This window comes from Tiliqua scincoides, chromosome 2 (genome assembly GCF_035046505.1).
Source record: "Tiliqua scincoides isolate rTilSci1 chromosome 2, rTilSci1.hap2, whole genome shotgun sequence".
NCBI lineage: Eukaryota > Metazoa > Chordata > Lepidosauria > Squamata > Scincidae > Tiliqua > Tiliqua scincoides.
In genome coordinates this window covers 72,855,057-72,873,895 of record NC_089822.1, presented here as the reverse complement: position 1 = coordinate 72,873,895, position 18,839 = coordinate 72,855,057, and the positions used below count along the sequence as shown (strand labels likewise).

Here is an 18,839-nt window from a genome sequence, read left to right as displayed (position 1 = left end):
GGTGGACATACCTTTTTGCAGTGGCATAGCTAAAGAGAGGCAGGGGGATACCCAGTTACCATGTCTTGAAGACGTGCCAACCTGTACCCCTGATGGCAGACCCAAGGTGAAAAAAGTGGTCTTCTGTGGCTGGGGAGGACACACGTGGTCTCCCTGGACCTCAGACCACTTCCCATATGTGACGGGGGTGTGTGTGTGTTAAATTTAATTCTGTAGTATTAGGTGTTTTGTTTTTGTTTTGCCCCTTCTGCCTTAGCTATACCACTGTCTTTTTGGAACTACAGGCCAGATGATTTGAAGTGGTGGGCTGGATCCATCCTGCAGGTTGCTTACCCCTGCTCTAGAACACAAACTTGAACAGCTAAGCTTTGGAACCCTCACCTTATGCTTTATTTACATAGACAGGAGTTCATATGGGGTTGGGTGCAGTTGTTCCTTAGTTTTGATGGTGAATAATATTGAGCATTACAGCAGCGGAGGAAAGACTACAAAGTAGCATTCTGGTGTAATGCAAGAGGCTGGGAAGGGAGCCATGGCTGGATATGATCCCTAGTGCAGAATACAAAACAGACCTGGGAAGCAGTTGCTTTAATTCTGCTAGTAAAAAGGTGGAGAGAAGAGGGTGAGGCAAATGGAGCAGAGAAAGCCCTGCATCATGGCTCTGCAACTGTTGCAGTTCAAGTCTGCTTGGCATAACAAACACAGCAGGCCATAGGTTGAGACTGCCTGTTGTTTGTTCTGTCTTGCTCCAGTTGCCAACTGTTTATGATGTGCACAGTGTGACATGGAGAATATTTTTAGTATGAATGCCAGCTGAGTGGACATGATAACAAGGATGCACTATATAGTTGTGTTCTCTTTGTGCCCCTGTGATGGGGCAGGGCAATGCAAACACAGCAAAGTGAAAGGTTCAGGTGAGTCAGCAAACTGGTCAGAGGGCAAGGAGAAGGAAAAAGTGCTTGTGTGAGGCAGGATCTATGAAGCTAGATGGATTTGGGAGCATGACCAAATGACACTGTATGCTGCTAGAAGATGGCTTTTCACATTCCTAGGTTACAAAAGCCCTAGACTAAAAAGTGTAGGTCAGGTGTGGGGAACCTTTTTATCTTGGAAGTCCACATTTTTTTGTGTATTTTTTTAATTTTACTTTTATATATGATCATTATTTTTTCAACTAGAAAAGGCATACATTTTTATTTCACATGATACCGTTCTTTCCATCTCAGGAGTATGACACGAGTCACTGGATGAGTTACTGGACAGAGTTAAATTACTGAGTTGCCACTGACAGGAAAGAATAAATAAATGTTAGTGAAAAAAAATACCCCGAGTTTGGTGTTATATCATGAAATAAAAGGCAAATTTAGTATCTGTGGGCAGATATACAAAAAGCTACAATTGGTACCCCAACAGTCCGCTTGCAGCCTTAATGCTGCAAGTTCCCCACCCCTAGTCTGGGTGATAGGGGGGTAGGAAGTAAATATATAAATATACACCAGGGCACTTGGTGAGAAGATTAAATGGAAGTCTCAAAGCAAACTTGGAGGAGCCTGAGCATATCCTAGTACTCTTCTTTTTCCATGTCAGTGAAAGAAACTCCAGTTATAAGGACAATGTCACCTTCCACCCAAGCCTTTTTAGATTGTAATCTGTACCTTACTGGGTGACTGAAATAAGAATCTGACCAGACATGACACCTAGGCATATTAGCGGTGGATCCATCTTATTTTCCTTGATTAAATTAGCTATGGGGCAGGGAGGTGTAATTGGGATGTGCAGGGAGGTGACATTTAACACTTCATGCCTCCAACTGATGAAAATTCTCCCCCATCAGCTATTATAAGCCATGAGAGGGAAGCTTCCACTGGAACTGTAACTTATTTTAAAGAAAGTTAAGGTGATTTCCTTTTTATTATTGTATTTTTTTCCAGAAAATTTTGTAAACCACCTTGAGGGCTGCTTGAGGAGCAGAAAGGCAGAGTAAAAATCCAGTAAATTGGATAGGTAGGTTGTATCAGAGGAAACATTATTCTGGAGTGTCTTTAGCACTACTGACCAGAGTTGTAGTTACTTATCCAAAGAAATCCCACAAAGAACATTTATCTGGACATTTAACTCCATCCCTGTCATTTATTTTTTTTCAAGTAGTTGGCATCATTATCTTCTTGCTGATTTATTATTGTTTCCTTAAGACTCTGATCTATTTTTAAAATGTATGATAGGGAGGGAACCACATATAAAAGAGGAAGAAAATTTGAAAATCATAACAAATATTATTGTGCAGATGTAAGCCTTTGTGCTGGTGCTGAAAAATCCATCCCTTAATTACTTTCGGGTTTATTATATTTACATGGAAGGCCATTAAAGGAAAGTCAAATTGTCTTTCAAAAGACAGAGTCCCAGGCTTCTTTGATGAGTGAGAGCCCAATATGAGCTCAGTGCGTCTGCTCACCTCCAGCATGCACTGTTTCAAACGTGCCATAAGGCATGTTTGCGGGCCCTAGCGCTGGTGTGCTGCCACTCAGTGATCACATGAACTGCTGAGCAGCAGAGAGGTAGGTGGGGGGAGGCAGGGAGGAGGTGTTCTGGGAAGGGGGGAGGCAGAGGGTGGGTGGGGAGAGGGTGGGTAGGAGGTGTTCCGGGCGGGGGGGGGGGAGGGAGGTGGGACTGGTGAAACTTTGCTCCACTGGATTCAGAGCCTCTTTGTCAGGGTCACTGCTTGACACGGAAGCTCTTGATTCTATGGCGATGTTTGGGTCACCATAGAATTGAGTAGTCCCATTGTGGGGCTACTCGCTTTACCTGGGGAAGGGGACAAAAGTCCCTTTCTCCTGAGGAGCTGCTGGCGGCTGCCTGGAGCATGCCAGATGTGATTGCAGACATTTTCAGCACTGCTGCAGTCCTGCGCTCCAGGCAGCTCAGGACTGGGCTGTTAGTTGTTTTAGGAAACTATCATACATGTGTGTATATATGGTTGTGGTCCAAAGCTTTTGCTATGTCTTTGCCTGAAGTATTTGCTCTCTGCTGTTGGCAAGTATTCATGTGGTATTTATTCAAGTAAATGTAAGACTGATACAGCTTACGCACCATCTTAGTGGTCAGAATCCAGAGGGTACTTATAGAAATATCTAATTCTTCCTCTTAATGATTGGAGACATATGTACAGATGTGAAGATGTTGTAGATAATTTTATTTTTCAAATAAATAACCACCGTCTAGACATACTTCCAGTGAAGGGATAAAGAGTTCTCATTTCAAATATCATTGAGCCGTGATCTCTGAAAACAAAGATATGCATAACTCGTTCCTCAAGATTCTTGCTTTAAGGTTTTTATTGCATCTGAAGTTCAGTATTTAGTGCCAATAAAAATGTGTCATTTTGAATGTTTTAAAAGTAGGTTTGTATTGTACTGTTCTGTGATCAAGTTAATTACAAATGTCTTCTCACTCCATGGCTCCATGTTTTCCGTGGCTGCAAACCACACACTGATTTTTAATTATCAGATTGCTCATTGCTGTAAAGTGTTCTTTTCAGTATATTTGCCAAATATTTATTTACTAGCCCTCTTGCTTTATTCATTAGCAAACCAATATCCTTCCAAAACAGGAAATTTTATTTCTTTATCAATTGCAATCAGACTGAACACAATTTCTCCAGTTTAATGTATTTTTTTTTAATTGAAATCCTGCCACAAAATAGTACTTCCTGGCCAGTTTATTCACATCAGTTGTTTGGGATCATGAAGACACCAAACTGATTCTGTTGTGAACTAAGGCTGCAATGCTATACACAGCAGGGAGTACAGGTTGGCCCTCTTTATCTGCACAATGTTTGAATCTTTGGATTTCAGATTCTGCTGATGTTTGAATATGGCCACAATCCTATTCACACTTTCCTGGGAGTAAGCCCTATTGACTACAATGGAACTTAATTCTGAGTAGAAAGGCATAGGATTGGGCTATGTGCGGACTTGGGGCCGCCTGAACCCTCTGGAGCCTCTGTGCTCCAGAGGCCAGAGGCCCTTTTGGTTCTGCTCAGAAGTATGTATATAAGGGCTCGTTGCTTCTTTCTGCTGCCATAGCACTGCTTACAGTGCAGATACTCCTGGAATTCTGCCTGCAGCTACTACTGCACTGTCACCCATCCAAGTTTTTGATTCATGCAGTCACTGTGAATGCTGTAATATCTCCCTGAACATGGTGGGTATGTTCCTGGACAAAATAGTACTGTGTGAAATAGCGCAATAGGAGGCAATGAGTGCTGTTATAGCACTATTCCAATGTAGCTGTGTTCACAGTCCTATATTCGCCAGTGCACTAGATTATACCACTTTGACTGCTGCTGCCATCATTCCTCCTACATGGCAATGGTGGAAGATGATGGGATGAACTAATCCCAGGAGGATGAGCCAGGTTGCAACTATTCCTTGGGAATTACGTGTAGGGTAGACTGTGTTGCCTGCTGTTCCTCACCCAAAGCATTTTATGGTAGCTAGTAATGAGCTCAGTATACTCAGAATTTACCACCCTCATTGGCGCAGTGTGTAACCAGAATGCGCAGCTTCTCAATGCAGAAAGCCATTATCTCCTGTGCTGTTTTATGGATTTTAATTTTTTTTCTTTTTTATAATGCTGTAAGAATAACATTAGGGATAAATGCTATAAGCGGTATTACTGTTTGTTAAACAGCTGTCATGTTTGCTTGCTCAGGGTGTCCTTTTTGCATATGCGATTATATATGGGCATTTCAGTTGCAACAGTAGCAGCAAGTTGTTTGGCAGCAGCTGGTAACAATAGTGGGTAGCAGGAATAGTAAATCCTGATTTGCTCCATAAACTGTTTTGAGGAGAGGCCACATTGACCAGATTCAGTGTTGTTCAAGATGGTAAACAAGGACCTACAGTGCAGGGAAAAGTGACAACAGATGACTTCCCAACTTGTCAAGCAGTAATAGATCTCCGTGCTCTCACCCTTGTTGTAGTAACTCAATTCCATCTGGCTCCTCTCCCAGTTGAGGAATGAGAGTGAAAGCAAAGTCTTGATCTTCTTTACTCCAGCTCAGAAACCCCACACAGATTTTCTGCAGAATATCTGTTGTGTTTCTGTAGGATCTGAACAAGAAACCAAAACTGTAACAGCTTGTGAAGCCTCATTTTGGCAAAGGAAGAACTGTTTCAAACCCTGCCAGACGGTTTGACGGCAGCTATACAAAATGTTAGTGTCTTAATATGATGTCAGTTTGTGGAATAGCTTCTTTATTCCTGCTTTTGTGTTTCTGGTAAATTAGCTGATATGCGGACAAGTTACTTATCTGTTTTGGCATTTAGTTATGATAGTTCTTTTTGTACAGAGCAGTGTGTTTACACATTGAACCAAGCATCTAATTTCTGCCAAAAGTATGTAGGCGACACCATGAGTTAAATCTACGGAATTCATTTGATACGCTCGCTTATAAACTATCAAATAGTTTGCAGATAGTCATAGCTGTCACATTTTGTGGTTTTATTTTTCTAGTGATGTTTTTAGCATCTTCTGGCTGCATGCAATCATTGAGTGAAATTGATGAAAATAACCAACAGATTTATAATCTTATTCTCTATCAGAATACATACGTACTGTACAGTATAATCAAAATAGTAGGTCTCTTGTTTGCATGGTGTCTGTCAATCTGTGAAATACGAAGTAAATGTAAATGGTCAGGAGATAAGATTGCTACTTCATGTGCTGCATGTTTCATACATGGTGTTCACATATTTATTTTAAAACATGCATGATATATATATCCTGCCTTTCACTTTTGCAAAAAAAAAAAAAAAGGGCAAGGCAGCTAACAAAGATATAAAATACAGTATCTTATATATATTGAATGCACAAAACTTATGTGCATGAATTGTCACATAGAGTAATCTCACACATATACCTTTTGTGGCAGTTTTCTAATGTGTTTATGTACCATGCGTGGAATCATTGCTTGTGTGGATTCACATGTAGATCAAAGTTTTAATGTGTTTTAAATCATAAACTAGAATGGCACATTTCCCATCCTCACTTAGTGCTGAACCATGGTTTAATTATGGTTTTGAGTTACATATCTGAACCTAGCCATGACAATCCAAAATAGATGCAAATCAAAACCATATCAATTACAGTCCAAAAGCTTGATGGAATGATACCACTGTAGCCAGCCACCTAATATGCAATATGTATGGAAAGAGCAGTCATGACTATGGGAAGGAGTTCCTCAGTGCCAAGAAGGTCCTGCTCCATGTACTGTACTATTCTTCATAGTTAACCACTGTACTCTAGACATAAAAGACTTGAAATGCTTCCATCTAAGCTACTTCTTTCAAGTTGTCAGCATTTGAGTGCAGTATCATTTCTAGATGACATTGTTATCAGATTGTTGCATTTTACTGTTTTCTCTGTCTTCTATTTTTTTGTGGTTTATGATTTTTCTTACTTCAAATGAAATTGCATTGCTAACCTGTCATTTGTAGGTTGGCAATTCATGCATTAAGTCCCCCACATTCTGGTTTTGTTCCAGAGGTCTGTATGAAAGTTGGAACATATTTAGCTTGAAATAGTGCTCAGCACTATCACTATCAAAAGCAACACAAAGAATGTACTGTGCATGCACAAAAGCACCAGAGTAGCTACCTGAAACTTGGACATCCATAACTCTATGAGTCAGCCAGTATATGCCTGGCAGGAGAAATGGCCCATGAGACAGCTGGTGATGTGTTTGGTATTGTATTGCATTTTTGCATTGTTTCGTCTGCACTTCCTGGTTATGCTGCTATTCTCATTACCTGTCATGTGGTCCCTTCCCCCACAGCTAGAATTTTCCTCCTTAACAAAGAAATTATTTCATTTTTGTATTATGAAATGAGAATGTGCAAATACAAAATTTTAATGATTTTTTTAAACATTGCTTTTTGGCTAAAGTACTGTGCTAATAAATGAAACACAATAAATAAACAAATGGTGGGATTGCTACAGCGGCAAAAAGGGACTGACCAATTAAGGAGCCAAGTTCGATAATGCCATTGGCTGGGAACAATGGGAACTAACTTAAGGAAGAGACTAATTTAAAAGACCGATTTCAGCAATGCAATTGGCCAGGGAATGGCTTTATTTCAGATAATGACTCATTAAAAAGTCAATTTCAGTGTTGCTAGTGACTAAAGAAACAGACACTACTTTAACTATAGGATTTAAATGTTAAAGCGAGGCTTTGCTGGTTGAAACCTGCAATCCTGAATTTGTAGAACTTTGTAGAATTGCAATCCTAAATTTGTAGAATTTGTAGCTTTGTAGAACTGAGGAGGATTCCTGGATTAAGATACTTTTAATCTTGCCTCTGCATTGTGGATTTTTATGTAGAATATAGCACTATATTAAATGTCATGCGGATATTCCAACTCATTTCCCCTTACCTCTGACTGAGCCATTTTGCAGCCCTATTTTGTGCTGGATACAGTGCAGGCCTCCTGGCCTGTCTGTTCTAGTGCAATATACTATTGCACTATTATGCAATTTTTCTCAAAATATTTTTAAAAAGTAGAGAATATGACTCTCTCCTAATTGATAGCTCTAGTATGTTGACCACGAGTGGTAATATACCATTGGATTCCTTTTGGCTGAGTTCCTTACTTGGATGATTTTGAAAGACTGTACTTTTTTTAAATTCTAGAGAGCAGCAGCTACATGTTGTGCTAAGCGAGGATTAAAAGGAACCGAACTACAATACAACAAATAGCAGATTTATTATCGGAAAGGTGGCAGGTGGAAGAAAAGGAACATACATAGGAAGCAGTTTTGTGATCATGTTTCAGATCATGCATTTCCCATAATGTGCTACGAAAGATTAAAGTCACTGTAATGATGTGCCGGAACTAAAGAAGGAAAGGATTGCATTGACTTCATTTGGAGAAACCAATTAAGGAATTTCATATTACTGTACATGTTTCTCCTTAAAGGAAAAACTATTAACCATGGTTGAGTTGGGCTGTAATGGAACAAAGAATGAACGTCCCTTTATCAGACATAAAGAAACGCAACATGACAGGAATGTTAACTTTTGAAGTGTGTGTGTGAGAGAGAGATGTTTGGAGTTTTGTGCAGCATTATAACAGCAGATTCAGATATTGTATAATACATTGTTTTTCAACCTTTCTCTTTTGATGTACCACTTCTCATGTTCTAATTGTCTTAAGTACCACCAACACCTATAATTCAATACCCCAGTGAACAACACCTCATATATGTCCGGAAAACATCAGCATAGCACCTTGGTATCTCTTTCTCTAGCGGCAAATAATTAAGGTTAGGAACGTGATATAATTTCTACATACCCACATGCTTTCTCACCTTGTACCACCTTGGGTTATGCAGGGGAGATGGTTTGTTTGAAAATGCCCCCACATCGATATAACCCTGCAAAATAGGAAGTTTACATGTTGAAAAGAAAGTTTCCCCCTCCCAGGAAAAAGGTAATTCAATAGTGTATGTATGAAGCTGGCCATTATAAAGTTTTGCACATGAATCTCAAGTAAGAGTAAGAGAAGGAATTGTATCACACTGCCTCAGTCTTTTTCCTGATGTGTCTTCAATGCTGTGTCAAAATAAGGCATGACATAAACATAATGATAATACGCGTTCAACATTTATATAGAGTTTCAGAGTGTTCAGTGTGCTTCATTTATGTTTTTCCACCCTCTTCATATTACAGATGGAGAGGTTGAGACAGGGAGAATAGCTTGCTTATCGTCACCTAGCGTCCAATCCTTACCCAACTTTCCAGCACCGTTACAGCCTTGAGGCAAGGCAAACAAACTCTGCCTTGAAGAGGCCTTCATGACTGTCCCTTCATCGCAGGATGGAGTGCATGCTCTTGTTGACACAGCTGCATCAGCGCTGGAAAGTTGGATAGGGTTGTACCCCTATTTATCCCAGACTTGAGATTTGCACCAGGCTCTTTAGAGCTCATGGAGGTCAGAATTAGTAGAAAGTTACTAGTTGTGATGGATATTCATGACCTTCAAGTTCAGCAGTAATATGCCTGGGAATGGCCGTTGCAGGAGATCAACGATGGGAGAGAACTGTGCCTTTCTCTCTTGTTTGTGGGCTTTTCAGAGGCTGCTGGTGGGAAATGGAATGTTGAGGTAGATGGGACTGATCCAGCAAGGCTTTTCTTATGTATTATGCTAAATTAGTTTGTTATAAACAGGATTCTGGGTTCCATAAACAATTAAGAAAAGTTGAAGACATGATACAAAACGTAAAATGAACGTAAATAATGTCATTTGAAGCGTACATATTCCTCTATTTAAAATAGCATCTGCTAATACAAACTGAGAAAAGGTTGATAGATATAGATACTTGGTTTTTCTTCCCTTTAGAGAACAAACTCTCGAAAGTATTTTCTTTTTTCTCTCTGCAGCTGATGGGGTTTGTGTGTTTAAATGCTTGGTTAACAAAGATACTGAATACTGCCGTGTGGGAAAAGAATCTGTTCTGATAACGCTTGGATATAGCAGTGCCTTACTCCAGTTCAGGTCACATTCAGGTATGTAATTGGCCCTTAAGCCATAATGTGCATGCACTGATACACTTTTCTTCAATTCGCTTGCTTTTATTCTCTTTTGATCATATTGTATTCAAATGTTTGTGTCAGAGGGCCAGGTAAAAGATGCAAATGGCTATGATTTGTTATAGGATAAACTCATATTTGTTTATAAGCCTGGCATCTTTTAGTATATGCACTGGACAGCCTTCATCAGTCGCTGCCTCAAGGCACTTTATAAAGATTCCTTTTTAAATTATATTTGCCAGGTAACTTTAGATCAGGGGGTCAGTAGTCTTCTGTGGCATAGCACCAAAGTTTGCAACTCCGCTTGCAGTTGTCCAGCAATGACATTGTCATGAGCTTGGAGGTTTAGAGATACACAGCTGCTCAGAGGGAACAGTGAGCGAGCAGGTTGAAACGGAGTACACCCATTGCACTCAGCACTGTGCCAAAAAGCCTACAAGGCAGCCACTGCCACCTTCCTCCAGCCCACATCCCACCACCACCGACTTGTTGCCCACCACAGTGTTCACATTTTGCTCCATCATGGGCATGGGTGACAAAACATCTACCCAATTTGCCGCACGCTGGACAGCTTCACAGAATCCTGTTGCCATGGCGGCTTCCTAGGGCAATATGGTGGCCATCACTCCGCTATGGGCTGAAGACTGTGGGTGATGGGCCGAATACGGCTCATGAGTAATATGTTGCCAACACTGTTTTAGACGTATCTCAATTAGAGCTGTCCCTTGGAAACAACAGGGAGTTTGTTGTATGAAGCCCAAATGTGGACCCTGTTGACTTTTGCCTCAGAAATAATGTGTATGAAGTGCTGGTATCTTAAAATTTAAATAAGAAAAGTTGCTTCATTTTAGATCAGGCCTGTACAATTTGTGCCTGCCTACCAAATTGGATACTGTTGCCACCCATGTTCAATGACTGATCTGAGCCTTCATAGGTCTTCTATTTTTCTCTTTCTGCCTAGGGCTGAAAAGGAAAGGGTTAGGAAGGGTGTTGTCAAGCACTTGGCAAGTCACAATGCATGATTGGTAGGCAGTGTTCAGCTTTGTACATTACAAGCTGTGCATTCCTGATTGTAGAGGGATGAAATAGGGTAGCGCAGAATTAACCGCTTATATTGTTGAGTTAATTTAAACTTAGTTGTGAAATGGCATCTATAAAGAGAAGAGCCTGCAATTCCCAAATTGTTTACAGTGGCGTATATCTGCCAATTTCAGTGGGAATTGTATCATTATATGTGACTTGAAAATTATGTTGATTTAGATTAGTTTTAGATTGTCAGACTCCTGTTTCAGCCTCCTTTATAATGACAAACAAATGCCCAGTCTGCATTCATGCAGAGGACTGCTATTCTCTGTCTTCCAGTTTTTGGCATTTAGACAGCAGTAAATCATGGGTGATACTCTCTTTTTCCTGTGGAACATGTGTGCAACACCTGAATAGTATGAAGCAGGCCGTAAAATTGAATGTCAGTGTATCTGTTAAGGAAAGGTTGGTCTTTTGCAAACAATGGTTATCTATTTGAAACAGCTCAACCTGTGAATGCATAGCCTTCCAGCTTCCACTGTACTTGTTGTCTACTGGAAGCACCTTAAAATGAGATAATTTTCTCTCATTGGTTTCATAAAAGTTAATTTTATTCTCATTTTGCATTACAGATACAAGTTTTCAGTTTGTGCTATTTGTGAACATTGGCTCTGAAAACATAAATGTGTGAATAGGGGAGTGTGAATTTTGTAGTCTTTGTGCCCAGCCATTTCTGAGGATTGCTACTGGCACCTCTCCAACCTGAGTTCAATGTATGACTCATACCAGGCACTGGGGAACATTAGAGGCAGCAAATCTTGGCACCCAGTGGATAGATCCTGCTGTTTCACTGGAGCTCAGGAGAGCTGCAGGGTTTATCTTTACCTTGCACCAACTTCAGTAATACCTAGAAGTGTCAAGAAAGATGCTCACTGCTTCCAAGTATCACATTATCAGAATGTGAGATAGATTAGCTCATGCAGAGAACTCAGTGGGGTAGAGTGAGTGTGTCTCTCTTCTCTACGTAAAATGAGAAGCACACAAATCTTACCATCTGTGAAAGGCTGAAAAATCAGAGGCAAGGGATGGGTCTTGTAACTTCATATTGGGCTCAGGGCACTTGGGGGATGGCTTCTAAAGACTACATCAATGTATGGGTAGAAATGTGTGAGCAGGCATGCTTTTTCTCAGCATTTGGGGAATGTTCTTTTGTAGTTCTTAATGTTGGTGTGTGCACTCTGATTTTGTCATGTGCTTGCAGATTATTATAATGCCCTTAGGGAACTGTGGTGTGATTTCACTTTGATTTGCACTGTACCCAATCACCAGTCATGGTGGAGAGCCACTTGAAAATTCAGTCTTCCCCCTGCAGCACATGTGGGGGAAGGGGGAAGAGATAGTTTTAGATCTAGATGTAATAGCCACCATATGAAATTTGGTTTTGGTTGGTTGCTACTTGTCTGATCATGTTTACGTATTTATTGATTTTTGTTTTCAGTTTTTAAGTGACCCTGGATTCCTCCTTTTTAAATGGGGGAAGAAATGTGGGCTAGAGATGGTTTGAAATAAATAAAATGTTGCAAGAGACTGTCAGAGAAATTGAGCAACTGAAGGTCTTGCTGAACAGAAGGCTACTTGTTCAAGCAGTCTAATTATGCTGGTTAACTCACATTCAGCAACCATCTTGTTAATGTTAAAAGAACTTCTGCTCATCCACCAAAAAAGCAGTTGCATTTCAACATGTAGTGGGCTTCCAGCCTCTAATGCATGTTCAAAAACTTATCTAACATTCCAAACTGAAGAACTAATGAGAGAAACAGTACTCCGTTTACAGTGGTGCCAAGCAACATGAGCTAGACACATTCATCAACAGATCTTTGTAATTATGGATGTCATCATTAGTTTTTAAATTTTGTGCATTGAAATCTATTGTCTTTGAAAGGCAATAAATAGATTTTAAAAATAAATAAGCACAATCATTGTGTTGTTTTTTTCTCTTAATCAACTTCCCACCACTGATTTTATTCTAATAAAAAGTATTTATCTTACTCTCTCAGATAAAGTCTAATCTGAATGGGTACTTAATGGTAATTTAAGGAAGCACCTATTTTTCACCACTGATTTCCAGGCCACAAAGGGCCACTTTGTAAAACAGAAATCAACCACTTTGCTGCCCGTAGGAGCGCCTGGTCCCAGTGAGTTAATATGTTTTTACAAAGGTGTGGTTACAGAAAAGAGTAAAATATAATGAAGTAATACAGGGTTATTTACTTTGAGTAGCATCCACAGTTTTCGTCTCTCCATAGGGAGGAAACTGTGGGTGCCACCCATATTTACTTCAAGAATTTTATATTGCATTTTGCAGAGGATACAAAGCAACTCAATAGCAGTCCAGTTGCCTGATTCTTCACAACTTAGCATGGATGTAGTTTATCATTATATAAGCTACAGTAGCTTTGTATTATATTGGTAGCTGTACATAATAAACCATTTCCACCAGGTGTCCTAGAAAAACCTGCTGGGCATTTTTGTTCCCTGCCTTTCATGCTTCAGTATTGAATTGCAGTAGCTGTAGCTTCATTATTTCTGTTTCAGAATATAGTATGTTTTCAAATACGCTGAAGAACTGCAGGAATTGGAAGAAGGAGCATTCCGTGTTCAATCAGAGAACAGAAGAATCCTCTGCGGCTCAGTATTTTCAGGTACAATTTCATTGAATCGGAGTCCTGGGAGAGGTAAATTCCTTCTCAGGTTTTCTGCATTTCTCAGACTTCTTGAAAATGCTGATGTAGGCTTTTGCCACAAAAAGCTTTAGTCTTATTGCATGAAGTGTAGCAGACAAATGGCAGCAGACACATTTTAATGCATTGTTTTTCTGGTTTTCCTCTAATTTCCATGTAGTTTTATGGCTGCTTATCTCAGCAACAGAATATGATGCAGGATTTTGTGAGGACAGCCACATATCACCGGGCAATATTACAGAACCATATAGATTTTAAAGATAAGGTAAGCTCTATCAGGGATTTGGCAACCTTATTCTACATATATTTGTGCCAGCCCGTCTGCAATGTTGCTCATAGCAAGCGTAATTCTAAGTCAGACCATTCGTTAATCTATCCTACTGCTATCTACTGGGGCCGGACTATCCATGAGTCCAACTGAAGCAGTTTCCATAGGCAGCAGATGGGAGAGGTGCCCTTTGCTGTATTCGTACTTGCTGTCACTGTAGCTCTTCTTCCTTCCACTCCCTGGATTGGAAAAGGGCGAGGGAGGGACAGAGAGGAAGAGGAAATGTGGAGTCAAAGAGAGTGCTGAGTTAGAAGATTGGAGAGTGGGAACAGCAGAGGCTGGAACTTTATTGGGTAAGGGGGGGCAGGACTGAGCATACTGCCTCAAGTGTCATGGGGGCCTTATGCTGGCCCTGCTGTCTTCTCTGATGGGCAGTGGCTTCCCAGGTTCTTGGGCATGGATTCTTTTTTAGTCTTTGCTACCTTACTTGATCTTAACTAAAAATGCTTGGGGTGGAACTTGGGACATCCTGCATGTACAGTATGTGCTAAGCCCCCTTTGCAAGTACTGAAAAAGTGGAAGTGCATACAGCAGATCGGAATTCATCCAGTGTTGCCAGGAGGGAGCTGTGCAGTCTCCACACCACTGGCTTTCTGCTATCAGAGCAGGTTGGGAGAGAGGGAAGTATCTCCCTGTCAAAGGTACTTCTCCTATGTTCTTCCTGTACAGTGTTAAACTAATCGCTTGAAAAGCTGCCTTTAATTTACAAAACTAGAAGACAGACTTTTAAGAGACCAGAGGTGGTTTTTTTTTAATGCTCAAAATTCAAAAACACGTGTTTTGAATTGAGTTATATTCTTTTGGGTTATTCTGGCCAATTTGAAACTTATAAAATTCAGTTGAAAATGCAGTGCTATAATTCACAATGGACTCACCTCCCTGCATTACAATCTCTGAGCATGAACTGGAGGTTGTCCATGACTTTGTGTACCTTGGCTCAACGATCTCCGACACACATTCTCTCGATACCGAGCTAAACAAGCGCATCGGTAAAGCAGCTACCACGTTTTCCAGACTCACAAAGAGAGTCTGGTCCAACAAGAAGCTGACGGAACATACCAAGATCCAGGTCTACAGAGCTTGCGTCCTGAGTACACTTCTGTACTGCAGCGAGTCATGGACTCTTTGCTCACAACAGGAGAGGAAACTGAGCGCTTTCCACATGCGCTGCCTCCGACGCATCCTCGGCATCACCTGGCAGGACAAAGTTCCAAACAACACAGTCCTGGAATGTGCTGGAATCCCTAGCATGTATTCACTGCTGAAACAGAGACGCCTGCGTTGGCTTGGTCATGTCGTGAGAATGGATGATGGCCGGATCCCAAAGGATCTCCTCTATGGAGAACTCGTGCAAGGAAAGCGCCCTACAGGTAGACCACAGCTGCGATACAAGGACATCTGCAAGAGGGATCTGAAGGCCTTAGGGATGGACCTCAACAAGTGGGAAACCCTGGCCTCTGAGCGGCCCGCTTGGAGGCAGGCTGTGCAGCATGGCCTTTCCCAGTTTGAAGAGACACTTTGCCAACAGTCTGAGGCTAAGAGGCAAAGAAGGAAGGCCCATAGCCAGGGAGACAGACCAGGGACAGACTGCACTTGCTCCCGGTGTGGAAGGGATTGTCACTCCCGGATTGGCCTTTTCAGCCACACTAGACGCTGTGCCAGAACCACCTTTCAGAGCGCGATACCATAGTCTTTCGAGACTGAAGGTTGCCAATACCAATTCACAATGGGAGAAAAATTGCATATACAGTTTACAGCGTAGTAGTACAGTTTTGTAGTACATTGTAGTACAGTTTTGGCTCCAAATGAGGAACTTTGGGTGATAAATGTTTTGCAACCTTTTGTAAAGTTGCTTCTCCCTTTTATTTATTTCCCCTGCTGCACTTGTCCTGTGATCCTGGCAGTGGTAGTAAACATGCTTCCTGTTACTGCTGGGCACAATTTTTTCTTCGGTTCTTCCTACCCAAAAAGTGTCAAAAATATAATTGTGATTGTTTCCCCCGTAGGCTGCAAATAGGGTGACACAAGGCTGACCCAACCATGAAACAAATTATGTGCCTTGCAACAAACATGGATGAGAGGGGTGGCAGATTTGGGGTGCCCTTCACCCTCTGCCACCCTTGCCTTCCTCCAGCCTGCTGCAGACATGAGCTGCATTGATCCACTTCACCCACTTCCTTGCATTGAACTGTGTGATGAAATAATCTATTTTTTGGATGGGGGGTGTGCACACACAAGTGGCAGTGACACGTCAGGGGTGGCATCAGGCGGCAGACCTGGTTGGGCCATCCTTGGAGTGACAATGTTGGGTGGGCCATTTTGGGTTTGTCCTGTTGTTTATTTTTCCTCATCAATGGTTGTATCATATTGAAGTAGGAAAAAAGTCTGCTTTATATTGACCATATACATTTTTACATTTATCAGTTGTCTCTAATGCTTTAATGCAGTGTTTCTCAAACTGTGGATTCTAACCCACTAGGTGGGTCGCGAGCCAATTTCAGGTGGGTCCCCATTCACTTCAATATTTTATTTTTAATATATCAGACTTGATGCTACCCTGGTAAGTGACTGCATTTGAGGAAATGTTACAGACCTATACTTTTAACAAGCTATGTATATTCTCTTAACAATGCTAGTAACAGGACTTACTCCTGGGTAAGTGTAGATAGGGCTGCAACTTAGGTTTGTTAAAAATTTTCCTACTTGATGATGTCACTTCCGGTCATGACATCACTTCTGGTGGGTCCTGACAGATTCTCATTCTAAAAAGTGGGTCCCGGTGCTAAATGTGTGAGAACCATTGCTTTCATGAAAAGGAGTTGCAAAGTTGACAAGAGTTCTCAGCTCAGTAATAAAGCACTTCCTTTGCATATATAAACTCCCATCCAATAAACTTTCCATCTCCAGCACTTCATTTTAAAGAATCTTGAGTAGAAGGCTTGGGAAGCTCTTCTTAAGGAGACTTTGGGCCCAGTCCTAACCAACTTTTCAGCACTGATGTAGCCACAATCCAGCCCCTTGGCAAGGGAACAAACATTCCATATCTTGAGGAGGAGTGCTCTATGACTGCCCCCCCCCCAGCACAGGTTGGAGCTCACAGCCCAATCAGCATGGCTATATCAGTGCAGGAAATCTGAATAGGATCGGGCCCTTAGAGTTCTTGTCAGAGTGAACAGTACTAGGCTAGATATAGAGTGAAGGACTTCATGTATAAAACTGCAATGCAAGTATTATTATTAACAGTATTTATATCACTTTTCAACAAAAAGTTCACAAAGCAGTTTACAGGCTAGGTAAAATAACCAAATGGCTCCCTATCCCAAAAGAGCTCACAATCTTTAAAAAAAGCAGACCCCCCCCCCACCAGCAACAGTTACTAGAAAAGGCACTGTGCTGGGGAAAATAGGGACAGTTAGTCTCCCTGTGCTAAATATAAGAAAAGCATCACTTGAAAAAGTTTCTGGTGGCCAGCTAGCAGGGTTGGCCTATGTTCAATACACAGAAGCCTATCAACCCTGTATTTCAACATAAAATTTGTCTGATTATGAACTCTCACCCATGTGTGTTATTATTTTTAAGTCAACATCCCTCTTGTGTAGGGATGATTCTTTTAGGCATAAAGTGTGGGCCGGTACCTACCTCAAACCGTAATTGAAACGGACACTTTGACAGCTTACCGCTGGTGAAATAAAAAAGAGCCCAATTCAGTTCTGTCCTAGGAATTGAAAGTAAGCTTGGACACAGTTTGGCTGAAAGGATTCATTTCAGGCTACGTAGAATTAGCAAGGCAGCGTTTGTAACCTTCAGTATTCACAATGTCTCTGTAACAAAATCAAACTGATTACAGTGAGAACGGAAGTCACATAACATTACTGCTTTCATTAGACTGGTTTCTATAGCAAGTACTTTTCATGACTGGTCCACTACTACATGGTTTCCTGGGTAACGCTGGTTTTCTTAGGCACAGGGAGAAATTCTTCTAATATTTCTCAAGGTTGATGAGCAGTACTGCAAGTTTAGCCCTGAACAAACCGAATGACTGTGCTTGTAAGAGCAGGTTTGTTAACTCAGTACCATTTTTAACTTTTGTGGAGAATGACATGGAGGACCATGTCGGTTCCCTCTCTGTTTATGGGTTTCCATTGTGAAAGTTCTGTTTCTCTGGGGCAGGTGTAGTGGAGGATATGCTGCACTAGTATTGTATTGCACTTTTGTCTAAAAAATATGTATAATTTATCAATTTGTATTGGGGAGAAAAATTAACTTTGATCAGACACTTTCTTATAACCTAGTACACATAAATTTGACTTGACTTTTGGAAGTGTATTTTCTTTTCCATGAAAATAGATAATTGGGTTAAAGCAGTGGTTCTCAACCTCTGAGAACCTGGGATAAATACTTGTGGGGGCGGGGACTGGGATAGGTGAGGATGCCCTGATGGCGCCGCAGCAATCGCAGCGCCATGGGCACTCAGGCGTATTTAAATATACCTGGGGGGACTGTTCAGCCTCCCTGAGGGTCCTAGAAGCTCACAACCCCATCTGCAAGCTTCTCCTCTGCTGCAGGGGGCTCTGATCTGCAGTGGAGCCCATTTCTGGTTTGGGTTGGAGCTCTGCAGCGTGGAGTTTCCAAAAATGGAAGTGGGCTCTGACTGAAGATCGGAGCCCACAGCAGTGGAGGGAGAGGCTCACAGAGGGGATTGTGAGTCTCCAGGAGGCTGCACAGTCCCCTCAGATAAGTTTAAATGCACCTGAGTGCCCATGGTGCTGTGATCGCTGCAGCACCATCGGGACACCCATTTATGGGTCACTCCACGTGAGGGGAAAGTGACTCATTTATGTTTCAGTGGTGGGTCACATCCCACCACTTTGAGAACCACTTGGTTAAAGAATTCCACTATTTTAAAATGTATTATAGCTTTTTTATTTATCCCCAAAGCAGTGTTGGTGGCTCACTGCTGCAGCTGGCTACCCATGAGAGCATAGGTAAGCCAGCGCAGGGGGCGGGTGGTGGGAGGGGAACAGGGGAGTGACTGGACAGGGATGGCAGGAGGCAGATCAGGGGAGGGAAGGGGTGGATCCTGTTGACAGCAACTTGTGCCAGGATCCTATCCCTGTCCCTTCTCCCTTACTCTCCTCAGACTTATGCCAGCAAA

General features: G+C 41.6%; 1 protein-coding gene across 3 annotated transcripts in view; it reads left to right on the top strand.

Moving 5' to 3' along the window:
• The window catches only part of LOC136641044 (histone-arginine methyltransferase CARM1-like), a 77,457-nt gene that overhangs the window by 19,728 nt on the left and 38,890 nt on the right, over positions 1–18,839 (top strand). For all 3 annotated transcript variants that reach the window (XM_066616624.1, XM_066616623.1, XM_066616625.1), the window contains exons 2-4: positions 9,443–9,568; positions 13,211–13,317; positions 13,517–13,621. In XM_066616624.1, the coding sequence (XP_066472721.1) occupies positions 9,443–9,568; positions 13,211–13,317; positions 13,517–13,621 (338 nt within the window). The remainder of the gene's footprint in view (positions 1–9,442; positions 9,569–13,210; positions 13,318–13,516; positions 13,622–18,839) is intronic.